This window comes from Chaetodon trifascialis, chromosome 23 (genome assembly GCF_039877785.1).
Source record: "Chaetodon trifascialis isolate fChaTrf1 chromosome 23, fChaTrf1.hap1, whole genome shotgun sequence".
NCBI classification, from domain to species: Eukaryota; Metazoa; Chordata; class Actinopteri; order Chaetodontiformes; family Chaetodontidae; genus Chaetodon; species Chaetodon trifascialis.
The window spans coordinates 8,656,410-8,677,628 of record NC_092078.1 but is presented as its reverse complement, the minus strand read 5'-3'; the positions used below and the strand labels follow the sequence as shown (position 1 = coordinate 8,677,628).

At 44.1% G+C, this 21,219-nt stretch overlaps 2 protein-coding genes across 4 annotated transcripts; one reads left to right on the top strand and one right to left on the bottom strand.

Annotated features, from left to right (window-relative positions):
- The first annotated feature begins 594 nt into the window (after nucleotides 1-594).
- On the top strand, nucleotides 595-9,586 carry tnk1 (tyrosine kinase, non-receptor, 1). Of its 3 annotated transcripts, none has more exons than XM_070993142.1 (14): nucleotides 595-744; nucleotides 3,192-3,370; nucleotides 3,947-4,011; nucleotides 4,125-4,298; nucleotides 5,026-5,178; nucleotides 5,290-5,567; nucleotides 5,656-5,782; nucleotides 5,953-6,099; nucleotides 6,262-6,356; nucleotides 6,887-7,129; nucleotides 7,786-7,850; nucleotides 8,273-8,757; nucleotides 8,859-8,954; nucleotides 9,200-9,586. In XM_070993142.1, the coding sequence occupies exons 2-14, from the start codon at nucleotides 3,208-3,210 to the stop codon at nucleotides 9,374-9,376; spliced, it is 2,268 nt and encodes a 755-aa protein (XP_070849243.1). In that variant the 5' UTR covers nucleotides 595-744; nucleotides 3,192-3,207; the 3' UTR covers nucleotides 9,377-9,586. The 3 variants fall into 3 exon arrangements, with proteins under 3 accessions (XP_070849243.1, XP_070849242.1, XP_070849244.1); XM_070993141.1 differs by having other exon boundaries at nucleotides 8,216-8,757; XM_070993143.1 differs by having other exon boundaries at nucleotides 8,216-8,757; nucleotides 8,836-8,954; nucleotides 9,200-9,356.
- A 1,379-nt stretch (nucleotides 9,587-10,965) lies between these two features.
- LOC139351248 (phospholipid scramblase 2-like) lies at nucleotides 10,966-20,463 on the bottom strand. Its single transcript, XM_070993051.1, has 8 exons — nucleotides 20,267-20,463; nucleotides 19,433-19,530; nucleotides 16,895-17,196; nucleotides 16,010-16,052; nucleotides 15,610-15,830; nucleotides 14,532-14,693; nucleotides 12,949-13,110; nucleotides 10,966-12,822 (listed from the first exon to the last, which is right to left on the bottom strand). Exons 2-8 carry the CDS (start codon nucleotides 19,443-19,445, stop codon nucleotides 12,763-12,765), a joined length of 963 nt encoding a protein of 320 aa, XP_070849152.1. The 5' UTR covers nucleotides 19,446-19,530; nucleotides 20,267-20,463; the 3' UTR covers nucleotides 10,966-12,762.
- Nucleotides 20,464-21,219: the final 756 nt, after the last annotated feature.

The following is a 21,219-nucleotide window of genomic DNA, read 5'->3' as shown; positions in this document are numbered from 1 at the left end:
GGAGCACACATTAAACTAGCATTTAGTTTTAGCTAGGTATACTATTTGCACCATTTAACTAGCATTTAGCTTTAGCTAAGTACACCAGTTGCACCATTTAACTAGCATTTAGCTTTAGCTAGGTACACTAGGAGCACACATTAAATTAGCATTAAGCTTTAGTTGGTCCAGCAAGCTAAAATTGTTCCAGCAAGGTCAACCTAAGAAAATGAAAACCAACTGATTCAGTAAAATGTATGTGTAAGAGTTTGCATCCAATGTGTGTGTTTATTTCACTGTCCAGTTAAACCACAGTGCCAACTGATCATTGATCATTACTGACCTACATTTGTTATTTTGTGCTGATGACTTAGTAACGTTATTACCTGTGCAGGTGACTTCCTATTGTCTGGATGTTTGTGCCGAGAGCTCAGGTGAAAAAAAAAAAGTCAGGTAGGGGTGTGGTCAGTTGAGAAACTGGAAAGAGGCGGAGATAAGAGCCGCAAACACAGGTGGATCCTCGATCACCGACGTCTGTAATATAAAGTACAGACTCTGTCTTTATTGATAATCTTTGTTGGACTATCAGATCGTGAATTTTCAAAAGGGAGTTCAGGATTCAGAGGAGAGTTGTGATTTGTGGATAAACCTACTTTCGACGTCGCTGGAGTTTTCACCGCCAACATGGATCACTTTTCTCTGGGCGTGTGTGATTAAAAACGAGCTGTCATCCACCAGAAGTGAAAGGAGATATTTTGATTAACGGTGAGTTTCACACCTCATACCTGTCTGTGACCGGGTTTATGGAGACCCTGCAGTCTGAACACCTGAAGGATTGGTGAAATAATCAGGATTCGTTAAGTTCTTCATTAGAAAAGGAGCAAATGTTTTCTTATTCTTCTTACATTATTGACAAAAATGGCCATAAAATCACGTATAGGACTTTTGACTCTGTTATATTTATTGTCCTTTTGCAATATAACTGAGAATGCAGATATTTTGACTAACCAGTACATCACAAGTACTTCATCAAGTATTGTGCTTAATTACAATTTGTAAGAACTTGCACTTTTCTTGCGGTTAAATTCTATGTTACTCAAATACTTTCAGAGGGAAAAAATGTACTTTTTTACCTCCTACGCTTATTTTCTAGCTTTGGTTTTTGTTTACTTTTCAGGTTCAGGTTTCATATACACAAAGACATGGACAGTTAGTAAAATTGGGCGTATTATTATAGACTGAACAGTTTGTAAAGTGGTTCATAGATCTTCACCATGAAAATGCAGCTTCCACAGTAACCACGATGATAATAATCCAGTAATATAACAAAGAATAATATAACACTGAGAGGGGCTGCCACATAAAGAGCATTTTGGGTTTTTATAGGCCTGCATACTGTATGGACCAGCACACTTTGCTGATAATAGTTGCAGGGAGTAGTTTACACTGTAGTACTGCTATTTTTACTTCAACAAAAGTCAGAATACTTCTTCAAACACTGCTCTTGACTGTGCTGCACTTGAAAACATGCACAGCATAGGTGCATCCTTCACGTCTTTGGCAGCAGATCAGATCTAATATTATAGTTGTGAGTGAAATTCTGCACTTTTCTGTGCTCATGAATCTTTGTCAGACATGACTGAGCGACCCTGTCGAGCGTGCCACTGTGGACTGATCTTGGTTTGCTCTTGGGCTCAGCAGGAGGAAGCGGGCGTCACCCGTGTGAACACGTGCTCTGCAGCACAAGTGTATAAACAATGGTGTTTGAAGCTGCAGATAATGGCTTTTAAGGTTAAGGTCAGGCCAGTTTAACCAGTGACTTTTCAGCCACATTCAGCCATCAATTAAATAGTTGGACACTCGGTCACGCATGCCATCAGGCTGAGAGGATTTTCTCAGTAGCTGTGCAGGTTAAAGATTCATCCCTCTGTACATAGAGAGGATGATCACAGTGTTCGCTTTGTTTACCTCCCTGCGTCTGTTTGCGAGTGCTTTCCTTTTCAATTTGAATGTGACCTGCGAAGAATTTGCTCACTCAAGTTGGCTGCAAATTAATTGGGAGTTGTCCCTGGGAACGAATGCAAGCCCGGGCTAGCACTCATGCACTTACCTGGCGTTTGCAGCCTCGGTTAGGTGTAAGAATGAGCAGGCAGATCGCTGCAGACAATGCAGCAGTGCTGGTTGTTTAGGGTAGATGTTTGTTTTTTTCCCAGGCCTCGCTGACAGGGGAATGTTCCCTGACTCATACCTGCTGCTGGGCCTGGTGTGCTGATAAACAGGTGATTTATGGTTGTACAACCCTTTGGTAACAGCCAGAGACTCCGGGCAACAGAAGAAGAATTTGCTGCGTTTTAACTTTTCGTTTTTAAGCAATAGGGAAGCTATGCAAACTTAATGGTCCTCGTTATTGCACTCACGGCTCAGGGCGCTGTAATTGCTTAATAGGCAACGTTCGAGATATTAACAGAAATGCAAATGGGAAAGCAGATGAGGCCTTAGAAGAGCTGAGCACACAGCGTGACTTCAGCTGTTAGATAACTACTGTGTGAGCAGAATCCTGTCTGACTGGTGCCCCTAAACCCCTGACAAGATAATGTTTCCACCTCTCAGTTTTTCACATTGCTTCGGGACTCCCTGCAGGATCGTTGCCTCTGAGGTTCAACATGAGTCACAGCACTGAAACCTGCTTATTCACACTTCTGAGGAGAATAAAATCTTTTACGCCTGTTTCTGTTTCCTGTCCCCTCATCCACCTCTTCCTGTTTGTGTGCCTTCACTTCTAGGCTTCTTCTGTCGTCTTTCGCCGTTTTCCTCGTCTGATTTTACTCTCCTTTGGGTGACTAACGGCCTGTTTGGAGCTGCGAGCACATGCAAGTGACACTACCTTCACGTTCCTTTGGTTATGTGTAAAAAGCTGAAAGTTTGAGATTTTACTACAGCAAATGTGATCAGCAGGCAGTCAGTTGTCTGAGAGGACGCCGACAAACAACTTCCCTCTGGCATCTTACAACAAGGGCTTTTTATTTGGTCTCCATGGGAGCCCAAGACCCCTGTGGGAGCAAAGTTACTGTTTAACAGGCTCTTTAATGAGACGAGGAAAGCACAGTTGAGTGCTCAATTTCTGTTTGTTAGTTTAGTTTCAAGACCAAAAACACAATTTTTGGGGAGATTTAACTAATCGTCACACTATCTTATAACCTTTGACCCTAAAGGAGGATCCGCTGGGTCATGCTGATGGACCAGGACACTCAGTGGCTGTACCAACTCCTGGCCGAGGTCCAGCTGGAGAAGTTCTACATACGAGTCAGAGATGGCCTCAACATCACCCGCATCGAGCACTTCACCTACGTCAAGGAGGCCGACCTGGAGCAGATAGGAATCAGCAAACCTGGTGAGCCTGATGTATTTGTCCACTCAGACAAGGAGGACTTCCTGTCTTTGTCTGTGTGGCTGTCAAGCAGAGTCCAATCAACCTTTGGATTTACAGTACTGTTGGATTAATGGTCCATTTGTGCTTCATCATGACAGACTGAAGTGTTCATTTAAAGGTCCCTTTACAAACAGACAGCACTATTTTCTTCCGCACGTTGATCGCACTCTTACGTCAAACTTCACTTTGTCTCAAAGCAATGTCAACTTCAGGAGATACAGTACAGATTTAAAGCTACCATGCTTGTCAATGAGTGTGCTTTTTTTTTTGCAATATCATCAATGGCAGCTCTGCCAGCGCTTCAATAAAGGGATCAAAACGTGGACTTCCTCTGTCTGAGATTTCAATTCCTTTCTTGTCAACTCTAATATCAGCCAGATATTATTGTTATTATTCTTATAACCTGTTAAACTTCAGAAAACAGTGTTGGCATCACAGTTTTCCAGAGCTCAGCAATTTTATTGAAATGCTACAAATAGAAATGTGCTGATTTAAAGGCTGTGATAAACTGAGATTTTGACTTTTTTTTTCTTCCAGCACAAAGAAGATTATGGGAGGCTCTGAAACGCTACAAGACAAAATCACGGTCATGGATGCCCAAGGTCTGAAACATGTAGCTACACCTTGTCATAGAGCTCATATCTATTGTGTGTGAACTACATCAGTCTAATCGGACTCAGTGAAACATCTTTTATTCATTTACTGATGCTAACAGGCGTTAAGCGGTCGAGGTCTGGAAGCGGGGGAGCCGGCTCAGGCTCAGGAGAGCAGCAGCCGGACTCTGCCTCGTCTGATCCAGGACAGTGAGCTGATTCTGGGAGAGAAGCTGGGCTCCGGGTCCTTTGGGGTGGTGAGGAAGGGGGACTGGCACACACCCACTGGGAGAGTGGTAAGAGGCAGTTTGTAGGTTTCTGGATGTTGATATATGACTTTGATAAACTGAACTGAAGTGTTCCTGAGCACGTGCAGAAATATCCTTTATAGCCACGTCGGTTTTTAGCGCAGTGCTGCCTGAGGGATTGAAGGTCACGGGCCTTCAGTGTTGGTTTTCGGCCTAGCTGCTTACGTGCAGAGATTTTTCCGGATTCTCTGAGTCTTTTGATGATATCATGGATTGCACACGGTCAAATCCCTAAATTACTTGCAATTATGTGTTGAGAAACATTGTTCTTAAACTGTTGGACTGTTTGCCCACGCAGTTTTCCACTGCTGTGACGTACCTCGCTCCATCTTTGCTTGTGAATGACTGAGCCTTTGGAGGATGCCTCTTTCATACCCATCCCTTTCATTTTATATCGACAACAGATCAAATAACTGTGTATGTGAGAAGGTTCACTTTTAGCAACCAACCCACAGATAATAATCACCTGACTTTGCATGTCCTCTCAGCATTACAAGGCATTTTAGCCGCTATCTATCTATCAATGTATCTTTGTTCCTGTTGAATATGTAAATAGGCAACTATTTGGCAACTTTTTAAGGCAACAATGTACCAATGTTGGGTTTACATCTTTTGCTTCTGCTGTCACCAAATGACCAAAACAATAAGTTATTGCAAGTTTCAAGTGCAGTGCAGGATTGGATTGAGCCTCTGTGTCTCTTCTTACTCCTCTCAGCTGCCTGTTGCCATAAAGTCACTAAGGAACAGCACGTCCAGGCAGACGGACACACTGACAGACTTCCTCCAAGAGGTGACCACCATGCAGTCGCTGGACCACCCCAACATCATCCGACTTTATGGCGTGGTGCTCACACAGCCCCTGAAGATGGTAAGATGTGTTGTTGTGTTTTCATGTTTGAACGCAGGCAGCAGGGGTTAACTGAGGATGTCGTGCTTAGGAGCTGGAACACACAACAACCTGTTTTTCCCCTTCTTCCAGGTAACAGAGCTGGCCCCCTTGGGCTCACTATACGACACCCTGCGTGCGCGTCAGTTTGAGTACCCTCTGGTCCGCCTCTGGCTCTTCGCTACCCAGATCGTTGCGGGCATGGATTACCTCGAGACCAAGAGATTTATCCACAGGGACCTGGCTGCGAGAAACGTCTTGCTGGCATCCAGGGAGATGGTGAAGATCGGGGACTTTGGCCTGATGAGAGGCCTGAGGCAAGACATGGACCACTATGTCATGTCAGCACACAGAAGGATCCCGTTTGCATGGTGAGGAAATTCAAAGGTGAAGGATGAAATGAGATTTTAAACTGTCGCTAATTGCTCCTCGTGACCCATCTACCTGTTCCTCCTCCAGGTGTGCTCCCGAGAGTCTCCGCATCGGCTCCTTCTCCCATTCCTCAGACGTGTGGATGTTTGGTGTCACCCTGTGGGAGATGTTCACCTACTGCGAGGAGCCCTGGTTCGGTCTGTCAGGCAGACAGGTACACGCTTGCCTGCTACCTGTCAACATACGCGCGATGCTTGCGGTGTTAAATACAATGTTTGCCTTTGCTTTTTGGAATGCGTCCCCGCCCTGATGCCATTTGCTTTTGCAATTATGCTCTGTGACTCAGACTTTCAATATCCCTGACATTCACTCTCTTTAATCCAGATTTTGTGGCGTGTAGAGCGGGAAGGTGAGCGTCTGGAGAAACCGCCGGATTGTCCCCAAGAGCTGTATGCAGTCATGAGGAAGTGCTGGGCCTGCAGTCCTGTTGAAAGACCCACTTTCGCCCAGCTCACCACAATGGTGTTAGAGGTGCGCAATGTAATTTGAAGCTTTTAATGTCCCTGGAGATGAAACCAGAGGAGAAACTATTGATCAAGCCTCATCAGAAGAAACTGTTGTTTAAAACGCTGCAGAAATGCACAAGTTTTCCATAAATCTCTCCAATTTTCTTACTTCTGTCTGCATTTGCAGGCTAAACCAATGGAGGTGCAGGCAACAAGAGACTTTGCTGAACCCAGAAAACTTGCACTTGTGGCCAACGACCTTGTGACCGTCATAGACCATGGGTGGGTGAGAGGAAGGAGGGTGGGGCGGAAAAAGTAAAAGAAAAACTTTCACCAGTACAATGAGCCTTTGTTGAGATGAAACAGACCTTTAAATCGGATTGTCCAACAGCTATGACACTTCAGTGCTTTCTTTCCATAATACATCCATGGTATGGATGATATTTGTTTTCTTATTGCATATATTTAATGTAGACACATGCACACAAAGCATAAGAGTTGCATCCAGTAACAGAAAATATACCCAAATCCATAAAAATGAACATAAAATAGGTATTTTCCTCGTTGTGAATTCGCATCTACAGGCCATTAAAGTGATTTAAGTCATGCATTTAAACACCAAACTGAAAAGTGTGAAGAGCACTCTCCAAAACACTGAATATTGGCTAATGTTAGCTAACTTTAGAGGTAGTTATGATTCAGCTGTAGTTGTGCTACCATAATGCTGCAGTCCAGCAAAACGCACACACACCCAGTCTCGCTGTAGTTAACAGAGTGTCCTTGGTTTGTAACTGTTTGTCCTCTCCGTGCAGGCTGGACCTGTGTGAGTGGAGGGGACAGAACCAGAGTACGCTGACGGTCGGCTGGTTTCCCGCGAGCCTCACTGTGCCGTCACTCCCTCCCACGGTCACCGCTGCACTTGCCGGCAACTCCGGGCCCAACCCTGCTCCCAGCTCCTCTTACATCTCGGCCCCGGTGAAGGGCAGCCTGCAGCACGCGGGGCACGGAGACATCAAACCTGAGCGCTGCTGGGGGACACCTGAGAGCCTGGACAAGTCAGTGATTCAACTCATGCATTCCTGTCCTTCTCATTTAGGCTCTTTATTGAACTGAAAGTGTCCTGATATGAAATATTTTCTGTTTGGTTGCTGATCTGCAGGGATGAAAATAAGTGCGTGATAAACAGAAACTTGCATGGCAGTTAAATGAATTAAGCTGTGCTGTCTGAGCAAGTGATGAAGCAGTCGGGCTGTGGCTCACAGTGGCTTGTTTTTATTTAGATAAACAGTGACGTGAATGAACTGCAGCTAAAAATACACTGTGAAACTAAAGAAACCCGCCCGGAGATGCAAAGTTCATCTCCAGTGGCTGTTTTTAACTATATTATATTGTTTTACAGTGGGCGTGTCTTTTATTACCTCGTAGCCTCGGCATCCTTTGCTCCTTCTAATTTGCTGAGAGAATGCTACAAAGCAAAGACAAAAGGACATGTTAATTGTGATTTGAAAAATGACAAGTTTCCCCTTTTTTAAAAAAAAAAAAAAATTCTGCCTATGTTATGCAGAAAACCATATACACTTCCACCTCGCTGAGTTTAATGGCAGAACGCTAACAGCAGCGCAGCCCTGAACTTTCACCTGCTGTAGTTTGTGAGTGGAGGCTGTCAGATGTGTTTATGTGTCTCATGTGTTTACTTTTCTGACCTGTGCAGCAGCGGCAACTGGAGGACAGGCCCTGTCAGAGACAAGGAGGTCTCCAATCTGCAGAAAATGGCAGGTAGGGACTGAAAATAAAATCAAAGTTTACCTTATGCCATCTGGGAGTTTGAATATCATAATGTTGTTTTTCCTCAGCTCTATTAATAAGATTTTGCCAAAATAAAAATGGCTGCCATCTTCTTTACCTGCTATTGATCATTCTTTGGATACACTACCCTCACATTTGACTCATTTTATCCAGGAAGTAACTCAAAGTATTCATTCATTCACTCCTGAACTTGCTCATTTATTCAGTTGACCAGTCTGCCCCCTAGTGGCTGTAATACGCTACTGTCGCAGTGCTGACATAAACTCTGATCAGCGCAATGGTGAAAGCTGCATCATACCTTTAATATTTTTTCTCTCACTCATTTCACTTGACAGGTGACTGTAACATTAACAGAACATGTTCATTAAAGAGGCCTCTTCCTGTGGCTTCAGGTATTTCCCGGAGCCTGGAGTCAGTTGTGAGCGGACACCGGCCTCGGGCTCACACAGTAGGGGTGGTCAGAGTGGATCAGCAGGGCAGACTCATGCCCCCCATGATGGCAGCTCATAGTGTGGTGATGCAGCAGGACCTACGCCGGTTCAGCGAGGCCAGCATCATCCCACCTCCGCGACCGCCACCCCCCAACCTGAAACGCCTTAACGTGAAATCCCAGAGGAGGCCTGCAAGCCACGCGGCCCAAGGCACCTCGTGGCCTCCACAGGTGGGCCCGCCCCCTGCGGCGCAGACACAGCCTCAACCTCCGCCTCAACCTCAACCCCAGCAGAGCACCGGGGGCTCCAACCTGGCTAAAATGACCCACATGGCACGCTCAACGCCGCAGCTGGATGATTACACAGAGAGCAGAGAGAGGGAGCGAAGCCGTGATCGAGAGAAGTCGCCTCACGTGCAGAACACGAGAGACAGTCTCGTCTCACAGGTGAGAGGCTCGTTCATTATCACTGATTCCTTCTGTTCTTTTTCTGTATGAAAACTTGTCCAATGAATTAAAATACAGGCTCATCGCTCGCCTGTTCTCAGGTTATGGAGGCGGTCCATGGAGCGACCACTGAAGAGGTTCATAGTGCACTTCAACGCAATGACTGGAACCCAGTGCGAGCTGAACAGCAACTCAAGGTCAGACCATGAAATGCCTCAACACTGTGCCTGCCTGTGTGTAGTAATGGCTCACATTTCAGTTTGTTAAAGTATCACAAGAATTGGTATTATTTGTAATTTGGTCCAAAGCTCCTGTGCTGACAGTGTAAACACCAACACCACACCCTCCTGGTTGGTCTCTCGTTTTGTCTGACCGTCCAGAAATGCTTGAGGTGTTCGTGGATTGCTTCTGATCCCTGTCTCCTTGTTTTGTGTCCTTTCAGTTGGAGCAGCTGTACTCGCTGAGCCTCTGCTCCAAAGAGGACTGTCTCAGGATCCTGTCCAGGCACCAGTGGAACCTGCAGCAGGCCAGCCGCTACCTGATCCGATGGTCACGGGACGACAGGCCCGCCCCCGGCGAGAGGGAGCGACCTCAAGCTAGCACAGAAAGACGAGTCTGAAGTGGCTTTGAATGCAGGGATGGTTGACTTTTTCAGCAGCGTCTCGCTCCACGTTGACACACTGTGACACTGGATGCTGCCCAGCACACCGTGGGAGCAGATGGGAGGTCCAGCACATATGAAAGCAGAAAAATGAAGATGGTTGAATGTACATAAGGAAAATATTTAGAAACAGAAGAATGTTTCTGACAACTGTTTTCACATTTTTAATGAGACACTGCCCAACACATTGTTTTTTTGTTGTTTTGTTTTTGCAAATAGTTTTTATATCATAATGACTTTGTACATACTGTATTAGAAATTGTTAAATAAAATGGATGATTTGGTCTTAATGGTGAGGTGCCATGTGATGATATGAGCAGTTTATTCGTGATTACTGCCTGCAGTTTAGGAGCAGTTTGTTCTTGTTTTGCTTTCTCCTCTGGATTTTAAAAGTCATGTTACACTGAAGCAGTAAGAAGTTCACCTGTAAATTTAATGGGGAACTCCGCCGATTTTATAGGTCTACAGGTCATTACATGTATGAAAAAGTAGCGTCTGTTTGGCCTGAAGACTCCGAGCTTACAAAAGAAATGCTCATGTGAAGCTAGAGGTGAGTTTAACAGACGTGTGCAGCCAGGTCCTCATCTCTGCTCAGGCTAACGGCTCGATAGCTACATTAGCCGCTATTAGCAAAATACACAGGGACCTCAGACCACTCTCGTCGGTTGAGCTGCATTGTGGGTAATGTAGGCGTAATGTTTTGATAAGCCAGACGAGTATGTGACATTAAAAAAAGAAATTATCTCCGGTTCTGCAGAGCCCTGCATCAAATTCATTGAGTCCCACAATATTATAGGTGCTGGAGGATCCAGGCCACATTATCTGCAACTAGTATAGCACAACCCAACGCAAAGTGTTGGCTGTTGAATTGCATTGTGGGTAGTGTAGGCGGTCGCCTTTAAAATAAGATATGAGTTAAAATACTCCTTTATTAATGCGGCGGAGGGGAATTTTGATATGAGGGTAGAATGTGCGAAAAAATACGGATATATATAATCTTTGCTTTTCATGTATTGTACTATGCTGAAAATATTGTATTTGTTGTGTTGGAGCACCTGTTGGTCTTCAGAAAGAGTGAAGATGTAGAGAACATATTTAACTTATTTAGATGAAAAACTTTACATTGTCCTGAATGTAGGAGCAAAACTTTGAATTTCATTTCTATTCTAAGAGACAGATTTTAGACATCAACGCAGGCACACACCTTCAATATACAATGTTCTGCTGGGTTTTGTCATTTCCAACATAGATTTTTATGCAGCAGTAGCCCTCAGAATTACAGGTTTGCATGAACAACCAGTTATTAAGACACTGAATCCTTGATTCCTGTGTCTCAAGAAGCATATGATTACAGATTATGAGGTGACATTTAAATTCAGAATAATTTCCCAAGAGCATTGCTGAATGGACGGACATGTCCAGACATATTTCTAAGAAGTACTTTGCTTGTATTTCCCACATTTAAGTGAGATGAGATGCAGGCGTTTGATATTCAGTACGTGACCAGGGACAAAGTTGTTGCTTAAGTAGGGCACAGATATATTTGTAGTTTCTCAGTGTTTTATTGAGAAAGTTATCCAATAACTAAAGCATTGCAGAGCTTTCTGGAGCTGGACTTTGGTTCATTTGTGCCAGAGAATGAGAGGCTGGATTTCCCTCTGAAGCAAAGATCATTTTTTCCAAGTGAAATCACATGTTCCACATTTAGATTTTAGGTTTCCGAGGGCCTTCCCCGAAACTTTCCAGGACAATCACTGCAACATAAAACAACTTCAACAATGGCTTCACATGGCATTTGTTTTATTTCTGAAGTATAGGGTTTTTTTTGTTGGTTTTTTTTGATTCTGTAAAAAATGGAATTCACAATCACAAGATACAAGAGTAACAAACAATTGGAACAAAATACATTTGATAGAAATGCAGGAAACTGAAGCCACAGATCCTGCAAGCTGCAGATACAATGCAAAAGAGCAAGTGCTCCAAACTGACATAAAACACTACGAACAAATAATCGTATTAAATGCGCTATACACCCTTTCCTTATCAGAGGCTGACGGTAGCATAAATATGCAGCACATGCAATAAGACACATTTAGATACTGACAGTGTAATAGGGAAGCTGCAGTGCGGATTAGAGAGCATTAGTGGCAACCAAGCCTCACAGGAGGCACACCCATGTTTTCACAAAACCATACAAAAAAAATGAAAACGATTATTAAACACAGAACAGCCAGTTGCGTCCAACAGGAATATGCAACATTTGCATGACACGTTTTTATTATTTCTTAAGCACAGCCATGAAATGAGCTAAAACCAGACTTCAATCGAAATTCACATTCAGGTGTGTCTCTGCTTTTTCAGCTGCTCTGAGGTTCACTAACCTCACCTTCTACTTTTTGTTCTCTGCTTTCTTTCTGTTCCTCTTTCAGTCAGACTTTTTCTCTCTCTCCTATCACACTCGCACATGTTCAATGCACATGTTGCAGCGGTAACTAGAGAAACTGAAGGGCGAGGTTTGGCTATGGTGTCAGCCTCCATGGAAACCACTAACCCACAGAGAGAGCATGAGTGCATTTACACTGTAGCCTGTGCTGCAGTTTTGTTGGGTTATGTACACTTGGCTTTAAGACACAGAGGGTTTTGAGGAAGAGAAAGGCAGCTGAGAGGTCTAGAAAGAGCACTTTGGTAGAAAGTGTCAGAATGTGTCAACGCACGTTCACAACCTCAACTAAAACACATTAAACTTCCTCCCATTATTCTCGCTAACGCAACCACCACTTCCCTACGTCAGCTAGATAATGGAGCCTGTTAATGCCAGTCACTAGCATAGCTAAAAAAAACAAGGCAATGAAAACAGCCTCTACATCCACAACGGTATTGCACTTATACTAGATCTATTTTTTAAAAAAACATGACTTATAAGTGTGATAACAATAGATAAACATATGGCAAAAATATGAAACGTTAATGCCAGTGTAGCGTAAAGCGCATTCAAAGACGTCTGTAGATATGCACGCTTATTTCTGTGTGTGGGCACTGAAAAAGACGACAGTGACGGCAAGTTTGACTTTCTTTGGCAGGTCTATGGACTGAAGCGTAAGGAACATTGGCAAAATGGCGGACAGTATCACTCGCTGGGTTTGGATGGATTTGAAAAACAATCCTCAGCAAACATCTGGAAGTGTTCACTAACTCATATCGGTCTGTGTATAGAAGGATGGCACCATATTGGCCGGAATCTGATGAACAAAGGCTTAGAAAAGTGGAAAAACAAAGTACATCGACAGAGAATGCATAACTGGAGAAAGTCCTTGCTCTCATGCTGTTGTTCTGCCCTCCTTCTGTTACGAAAACACAGTGCTGCGCTGGTTGGCCTCCCCCACCTTCTCGAAGAACATGAAATCCTGCGAAGTGGCAAAAAAGAATTACTTAATCCCTGAACAGATCGAGGCAGCAAGTTTACAAGAAATGACAGCAGTGTTATTCAAAGAGGTTGAACTGAGGGGAAAAAAATAGAAATATGGTCTTACAATGAGGAAGCAGGCTCCCATGAGCACGGCTTTCATCTTCACGTCCATGTCCAGCGGGAACTGGATGCCAAAGTTGTCCGTGTCTGTGAAGACTTCCTTCAACAGGCCGCTCCACTGCTTGCTGATGCGACCAATGGGCTTCTTACCGTCTTTGGACTTCAGCTGCAGAGCAACAAGAACAACAATGCCTGTAAGACATTTTATCAAGTGAACTAAACTGCGATGTTTTCATGTTAAAGAGAAGAGGAAGAGGGACTCTAGTGTGGAAACGATTCAGCTATCCCGACGCCAAACTTGGACTGCAAGAGTTAATTTGAAGAAACAGTTTGACAGTTAAAGCTGCAGTGGGTAACTTGTATAAAAGTAATTTTTTGTCATATTTGCTAAAACTGTCCCTATGCCAGACAGCAGTACATGAAACATGTAATCTGTGAAAGAAACCTGGATCCATTAGTCCCACCTACTGCTCCTATTGCGATTTGCAAGAATCCACCGCGCCCGACACAAAACAACCAATCAGAGCCAGGGGAGCGTCTGAGGGAGTGTCTGACATCTGTCAATCACTACTCACACACGCTGCTGCTCAGTCAAACAGCTCTGTGAGCGGCGTCAGGAGGCTGGCGAAAGCTAAGGCGGAGCAACAGCCACCGCAAAGGAGAAACTACCCATAGTGCCGCTGCCAACAACAGCATATACGGCCAAGACAACAAATAACCATAAAGCTAATATGGTGATTGTTACAGTAACACTCTGCAGCACGTGTTAGCAACTGTGATGTAGCAGCTGGGCAGAGTTAGCTTGTTTCCGATGCTAAGGCTAACGTTACTGGTTGTCACGGCAGATGCCACAGGGAGGAGGAGCTTGGAGGCAGGGCACGAGTGCAGCATAGAGGGAGGGGGAGAGACATGGAAGTTGTGTTGGTTCAAATTTTCAGGGTAAGTGTGCTCTCTTCTTCATCTTACGTACTGCAGCTCTAATTAGAGGATTGAAACCACTGTCGTGTGTGTAGGATAAACATGAAGCTACAGCCAGCAGTAGTTTAGCTTTAGAGCTTTGTTACGTTTGAACAGAGCCAGGCTTGCTGTTACCACCTGTTTCCAGTTTTTGGGCTAAGCTAAGCTAACCCACTGCAAGTGATATTGACCTTCACATGTAATTCTCAGCAACAAAGCAAATGAGCATATTTCCCTAAATTTCTGACTATGAGTATTTCATATTATGCATAACAATAAAAGTACAGAACAAGTGATTAACTGTAAAATAACTGCAGGAAGGTTGTGGAAAATGAGTGATTTGGATGATTTTTGAGCAGATATTTGTTCTGATATTTTAGGAACGTTTTATACAATTCTCTGTCTGTGTTTCATATTGTTTCTAGGCTCATTTCTGGGTGCACTGACCCCAGTCTGCCCAGGCTGAGAACCAGTGTGATAGATCTGTACAACTGCTGCCAGTCATGGCTGGAAAAACGAGTTTCGGTTTAGACAAACTGAATGATTTGTACAGGAAATTCTTGGCCGGCTGAACCACAGATATTTTGTTGCTGAGTTTCACCCACAAACACAACAATCCTCGGGCCTCACCTCAAAGTTCACGTCCCCACAGCAGTTGCAGGCAAAGCAGGGCCCCTCCAGTTTCATCACGGTCTCCTTGTTGGCTCCCTGGATGGAAAACCGTGGCAGGAATGGGTGCCAGTCCTGTTTGATGTAGCCTATGGTGGTGCCCGGCGGTGCCTGGACCTCCATCTGTAGGTCACACACATAGTTACATACAAATGTAACATGACACAAAATTATAAAGTTATCCCAGAGAGCTCAAACTGTGCCCTCATCCATTGACACTGACTGCTAAAAATAAAACGTCACGGGGTTTGCATGCCACACGTCACACAGGACAGCGGGAATGATAAGCGAGTGTCTGACTGCTCGACTGTGGCACCACATAGCAAAGGTAATACATCTCACATGGCTCCTGTCTGGCCAGTAAACAGCGCAGCAGTATGTGAGCTTGCTTTTGTGAGAACGTGCTGTGGCCAGATTGTGATTAAACAGACAGAGAGAAGTCTCAGCGGTGGAGGATGGGGGGGGGGGGAAGGGGGCAGTCTAGGAGATAGTTTGGATAGACAAAGGACCATTCATAGACCTAACAAACCCCTGCCTGAGCAGACTGGAGCACAAAGCCATTGAAGTGCCACTCAGCAACTCAACAGTAACACAAGGCAACGTGAGGAAAGATAGAAGCCTGTAAGAATGAGCCACTGAGCGCCGTGAGGCTGCAGATTTTTATGCTAATAGGAGCAAATACCTTCTCTCGTCTAAATGAAAGCAGCCAAATTAGCAAAAGCTTGAATGCTTGGCTGGAGGGGAAAGCTGTAAATCTCTGTACACTTAGCTTAAACAAATTATATGTTTTGGACTTTTCAGATGAGTAAGGAAAAGGAAGGCTGATGACGGTCATGATGGAGGAGAAGAGGTGGGTGTTCTGTCTCCTGTCTGGCTTTAGGAAGTAACAGTTATCGCTTCATCACAGACAACCACTGTGGTTAAATTTCAACATTAATAGGTGGCATCACCCTAGGCAAACACGATAAGACAACAGAGTGTTAAGAAACTACTTGGTGTAGTACATCAATATAGTATGAGGCTATTAAAACCTAGTGACCTCTTGCAGGCAGCAGGGACAGCAGCAGGAGGCGCAGCGGAAAGGCCTTATGAGACGGATGACCTCCCTGTCCATGTTGTCCTTGATCTTCATGTCGAAGCTGCGCAGCGAGCCGCAGCAGTTCCTCGTGCAGCAGTCGTTCTTCTCTTTGGCCTTGTAGATCTTTTGGCCCAGACTGTTCTTTATGTCGTACTGGTTGTTGGTCTCAAACCCGATGAATGCTGGGGCGGGGTTGGAAGGGAGGAAACGGTGAATAACAAAGAGCAGATACGCAAAGAATTCCAAGGACGGACGTCAATTTATCATTATGATTTATGTTGGGCTGCAGCAAAAACTGCTGCTGGTTATTCGCTGCTTACAAGGTGGGAAGTGTAAATAGCAGTGGATGAACATGCCTTACCTTCTAGAAGCTCAACTTTTTGGTGGATCAGGATCTGGTCAATCTAAGATCATGAGAGAAAGACACAAAACAGAGACAGAAGGGGAATTCACACTTGTTTGCAATGCAAAGCAATTTGCTCGATGAATTTTCATAAATGTGCTGATAAACTTGACGCCAGCTGCTTTTCAGTCGGAGCACATGAAGAGTTGTTTTCTGTGCAAGCGAGTTTAAGTCTCTGTTTGAACTGCTTACACAAAGAAGACCAGCTGAGTTACAGTATTTAAGGAAAACAATGTAGGACGTGATCTTTACGAGTTCAAGGCTGTGATGGCTGAGATCATATTACACTGTTTTGAATGGGAAGCCACATTATTACTGATTATCCACTGATGCAAAGCAGACACTTTGACTCTGGAATGGATTTAATTTCAGCTCTAGAGAACCGCAATCAATTAAAAAGTAAATAAATCATACATCAATTACAGGGACAGAAGTAAATGTAACTACTTGAATCTTTCTATGTTATGGCTGTTTTCACACAACGTTTCATTTCACGTAAAGGCATGTGATCGATGCACAATGAGGGACTTCAGAGTGTGGAAAAGCAATTCAGGCATGTCAATATAACCTATGGACCAGTACACACCCACTGACAGTGTCTTTTCAAGGCAGCTTCTTATCGTTATTCTCTCTGAAACAATAAGTGAGCAAGCTGAAAGAGTGGTAGATGAATAATCCATCTTCCTTCAAGATAAAGACACTTGTAAGGAAATGTAAGGAACTTTGTTGTAAGGTGGAACTGCATTTGAAATGACCTAACTTCGTGGGCTGACCCCTTTCTTATCTTAAGCAATCAGAAGATACAAAGCTGTTGCAGATTTCTCTTTGATTTCTCTGTCCTACCTGGACGAGGTACTCGAGCCCTGGTGGTACCCCAATGGCAGCTGCAGCCGGCATCGCAGCTGGGGCCGGGGCGATTGCTCCCGGATGGCCACCATACTCCTGTCCTGGGACTGGGCCTGAGCCCACCGGACCAGGCTGATACATGACAGGAGGCTGGCCCTGATTGTAGCCCATGTTGAAGCCCGGTGGAGGGGCTTGACTGGGGTCTCCGTACCCTCCTGGAGCCGATGGATACGGGGCTACGGCTTGGCCGCCATGCTGAGGCATGGGGTAGGGTGCCTGGTTAGGAGAGCCTGGGTAACCTGGAAGAAAGACAGTGATATTAGTTTATTCTTCCACTTAACTGAATTCGTTTCTCCACGGGACAAAACCAGATGACAGGTTCAAAACAAAAACAAAAGTTACACAAATGTATATAAGAAAACATAAAAGTGCTTCCTGTTTTCAACATCTTCTCTCCATTTGAGATCAGACGTCTCAGCCAAGTCTGGGCTTCAACCCTTCACCTTATAATGATCTGTGTGCGACCAGCTCATAGCAGCTGCTCTGCGTAAGCGTGTGTTTACTGTGGATCATCCTGCGTTTGCCTGCGAGGACAGCAGAGCCAATAAGCTACTTATTAACCAGAGTGCAGACTGGAAGCACTCATGAGAGAGCAAATCAACAGCCAATACTAGACTGTGTCATACAGTAACATCCCTTGTGGGTTCCACTTGTTTTGTATCACATTTTCATGGTAAATATTCTGTATAAACAGCACAAATACCAGATAACAGTCTTTACTTGGGCATTAGTTCAACATTTGCAGCTTATCTGACCAGAGCAAACGACACTAATCAGTGAGCTTTTCGACAGGCAGCTGAGAACTGTGGTGCTGCTTAAGATCATCTATCATACGTTTGCTTCTGTTTGTTTTTCTGTTTGAAGAGCCCCTGCCACTGTGAGGATTGAGCATGGGTTTGCACTTGCTGGAGAATACGTGAATTCCTCACTCAATCAACAAACACTCAAAGCTTGTTTAACAGAGCCACAAATAACGTGGAGAAAAGAGCTGAAATGGGTGTGACGGGGAAGCGCATGAGTTCGTCTGTGTGTAATTAAAAGGAATGCTGGCTGTCATGTGTTCACTGACAGATATCTGTCATGTAGTGTCACCACAGGTTTGCTCCCAGAGAGGGCTACTTGGACTTGGTTGTTGAGCGACAACCATTGCAGATGAACGCTCCATCACGGAGTGGCTGGCTAGCTCACTGACTTCCTTCCTCTCTGACTAATCATCTGGTGTTTCCTGTGTTTACCTGGAAGTTATTGCAACTAGAGGAGCCAAAGGGGATACGACACCACTGAGGGGTGACCAAATGAAACGCACCTTTACCTCTCTGGGCAACTCAATAAAATGCATAACATACTGTAGTACGTTATATATGGTCTTGTCTGTTTTAAACATTTTATTGTGAAAGTGTTTAGCTGTACTGGGAATGATGAGGATGTTTTTTGTTACTTTGGTCCCTTTCTGATGACCTGATGTCTGTCACAACTGTTTCCACTTTGAAAAGGTGAACTGAAAACCTGTTTGTATTGTCAGGGAATCAGTGTAGAAACAGAACACAATGTCTCAAACCACCATGTGACCAGCGTTGAGTTATGGATCTGTGTGCCGGTAGCGGAGTCAAATTTGTCTCATAGGTGCCCAAACTGGTTTTAGTTTGCGTGGCAGGACAGTCCAACAAAAGCCTCAAGCAAATCAGTTAAACACTTGCAGAGGTTGCTGGACAGTCTCATAGTGACACTCCTCCTCAATTAAGGTTGTGGGCATGCTGAGACACAGTTTTTAAGTTAAACTAATGTCATTCAATCTCAAAACAAATGTGGATTAAAGTCAGGGGCAACCGACTTCTGTCTCTCTAAGAAGACCCCGAAGTCTAAAAGAGGAAGAGTCCTGCGTTCTATGAACTTTGTTGCTTGTTGTTGCTCCACCTCTTTTCACATTCCTTTCCCTACTTGCAGGAAACAAAAACTTAAACCAGCGTGTTCACAGGAAAGCTGCCCTCGCGTACACGGACAGAGACGCACACACAACAGCGCCTTTCACCTCTGAGCTGCTCTTTTCCTTCCAGAGGGAGAAGCACGCTGGACCAACAGGCGTAATCAGACATGTTTTCACTTCAGTTTTCATGCAAGCATTCCTTCAAATCTCAGGAAGGATAACATTTCTCAAGGCTGAGAGAATCTAGGGGCAGTACAGGCTCTTGATTCACTACACATTTATGCTCAGTGGACGGGCAAGTGTAATGGAAACTTTGAGATACAAGAGCCTAATCATTTCACAATGGCAGTAAAGAATTACATAATGCAAGAAGTCAAAGAGGAAGTGAGCAAATGTCATTATTTACAGTTTTAAATATGATGTGGAAAAACTCCACAAACAGACCTCAATCTAATCTTGAACCATCTGTCTGAAAGTCAAACTGAAAATGGAAATATTAAAGAAAATTTGTCATTTTTCCTATTTCCTAGTTGTTGCGTTGATGCACTTACCAGGAGCGGACATGGCGAGGAGCTGGCTGTAACTTTTCTGGACAGGGAGTAAAGGGAGTTCACACTTCCCGGTCCACTCCCAGGGTCTCTATGGGAAACTGAGAGAAGGAGAGGGAAAAGGAGGGGGGTGTGATAGAAAACAGAACGGAGGGAGGGGGGTTCACAGAGAGTGACAAAAGAGTCCAACATCAAACTCATGCAGCCTCACAATCATGTTGAGTGACTTCTACTGATAATAAAACTAATATAATACACAATGAACTATTATCATGTTCTACTTTGTCATCACACTGCAGCAGATTAACAAGTATATGTTTATGACCACCATAACGCAGTCCAAAAGTTCAGATTTTCCACTAAGGACAAAAAGCATGTGATGCAGCGGAGACTGCATGGCAGCATGAGGCTCTTTTGCTCTGTATGCAGCATGTTTAAGAGCTGAAATGCATGAAAATAAAAGTGGGTGTGATGTGTTTTATTAAGAGGCGCGTGGGCTGGTCATTTCTTTTTCCACTGGAACCCACTCTGTCATGTCCTCTGCTGTTTTTCATGCTTTTATTTTGCTTCCATGCGCATTAAAAAACACTGGGTAAAGCTGAATTTCCGGTTTAGACAAAGTTGAAGCACATACAAATCCCTCCTCGGGTCATCAGAGTTCATTTTTCCAAAACACACTTCTGAGAACTTTTCACAGCAGAGACCACCAACAGCACACAGCCCTCCTCTCTCTGGCTGTTATCTCCCTGCCTCACACACACACACTGTGTCTGCTAAAAGCCTGATAAAACCCTCTAATCCTTTCCAAAAAAAAAAAAAGATGGCGCAAAATCTCACCTCTTTTTCAGCTGCTTTCCTTTCGGTTCCAACGAAAGCACACGGGTTGAAGCAAGAACGGCAAATCCACGCAGCCAAGACGCCTTTATCGCCTTCTCTCTAACCTGTTCCTGATGCTAAGCTGTTGCTGTCACTCCTCCCTCCTAACATACAATTATATTCTCCTCCCCTTTCAGGCTCATACGACCTTTATTAAGGCTTCAGCTGCCGCTCACACAGAGCCACATGTACATAAGGATTACAGTTCAATTAATAGAGGCTATACTGGATGTGTGATGTTTTTTTTTGTTTGTTTGTTTGTTTATATATGTATAAGGAGGGGTTACATTTGTCCGTGCATGAGGACTTGCATCACGGAAATCGTAGCATATATTCTACCAAAACATGCAGCAGGAGGGAGGGGCTGGTCTGGTAAACATGGCTTTAGCAACAACCACCAGGGGGCGCCAATACATTAGTAACGACAGTGACGACATGTATGCACATTACTTACATGCCAAATTGCGGTTTGATTAAATATCATGAGCAAAATGAACTAAAAAAGTAGCAAAAGTAATAATACTCTTGCAGGAAAGTGAAAGTGTAGGATACACTGTAATACTGCACAGTTGGAGATTTAGTAGTGGCACAAACTACAGTATTTCCCTCTCAAATGCAGTGAAGTAGATGTATGTATGTATGTATGTATGTAGTGGCCTAAAATGGAAGTCCCACCTGAAAACTGTAGTTAAGTATGGTAGTCACAGTAGCAGTAGTTGAAGTTACATAAATGTACTAAAAATACCTAGCCAAACAAACGTATCTCAATCAAGTTAGCTAAAGTGGACAAGCTAACCTGAATTTAAGTACTAGCCAAAAGGCTTAATGAGCTAACTGACATCCTGTTTCATTTTTACATTTTTAAACTAAATCGCTTTAAACCTGAATAAACTAACCTATACTGTGAATTAAAG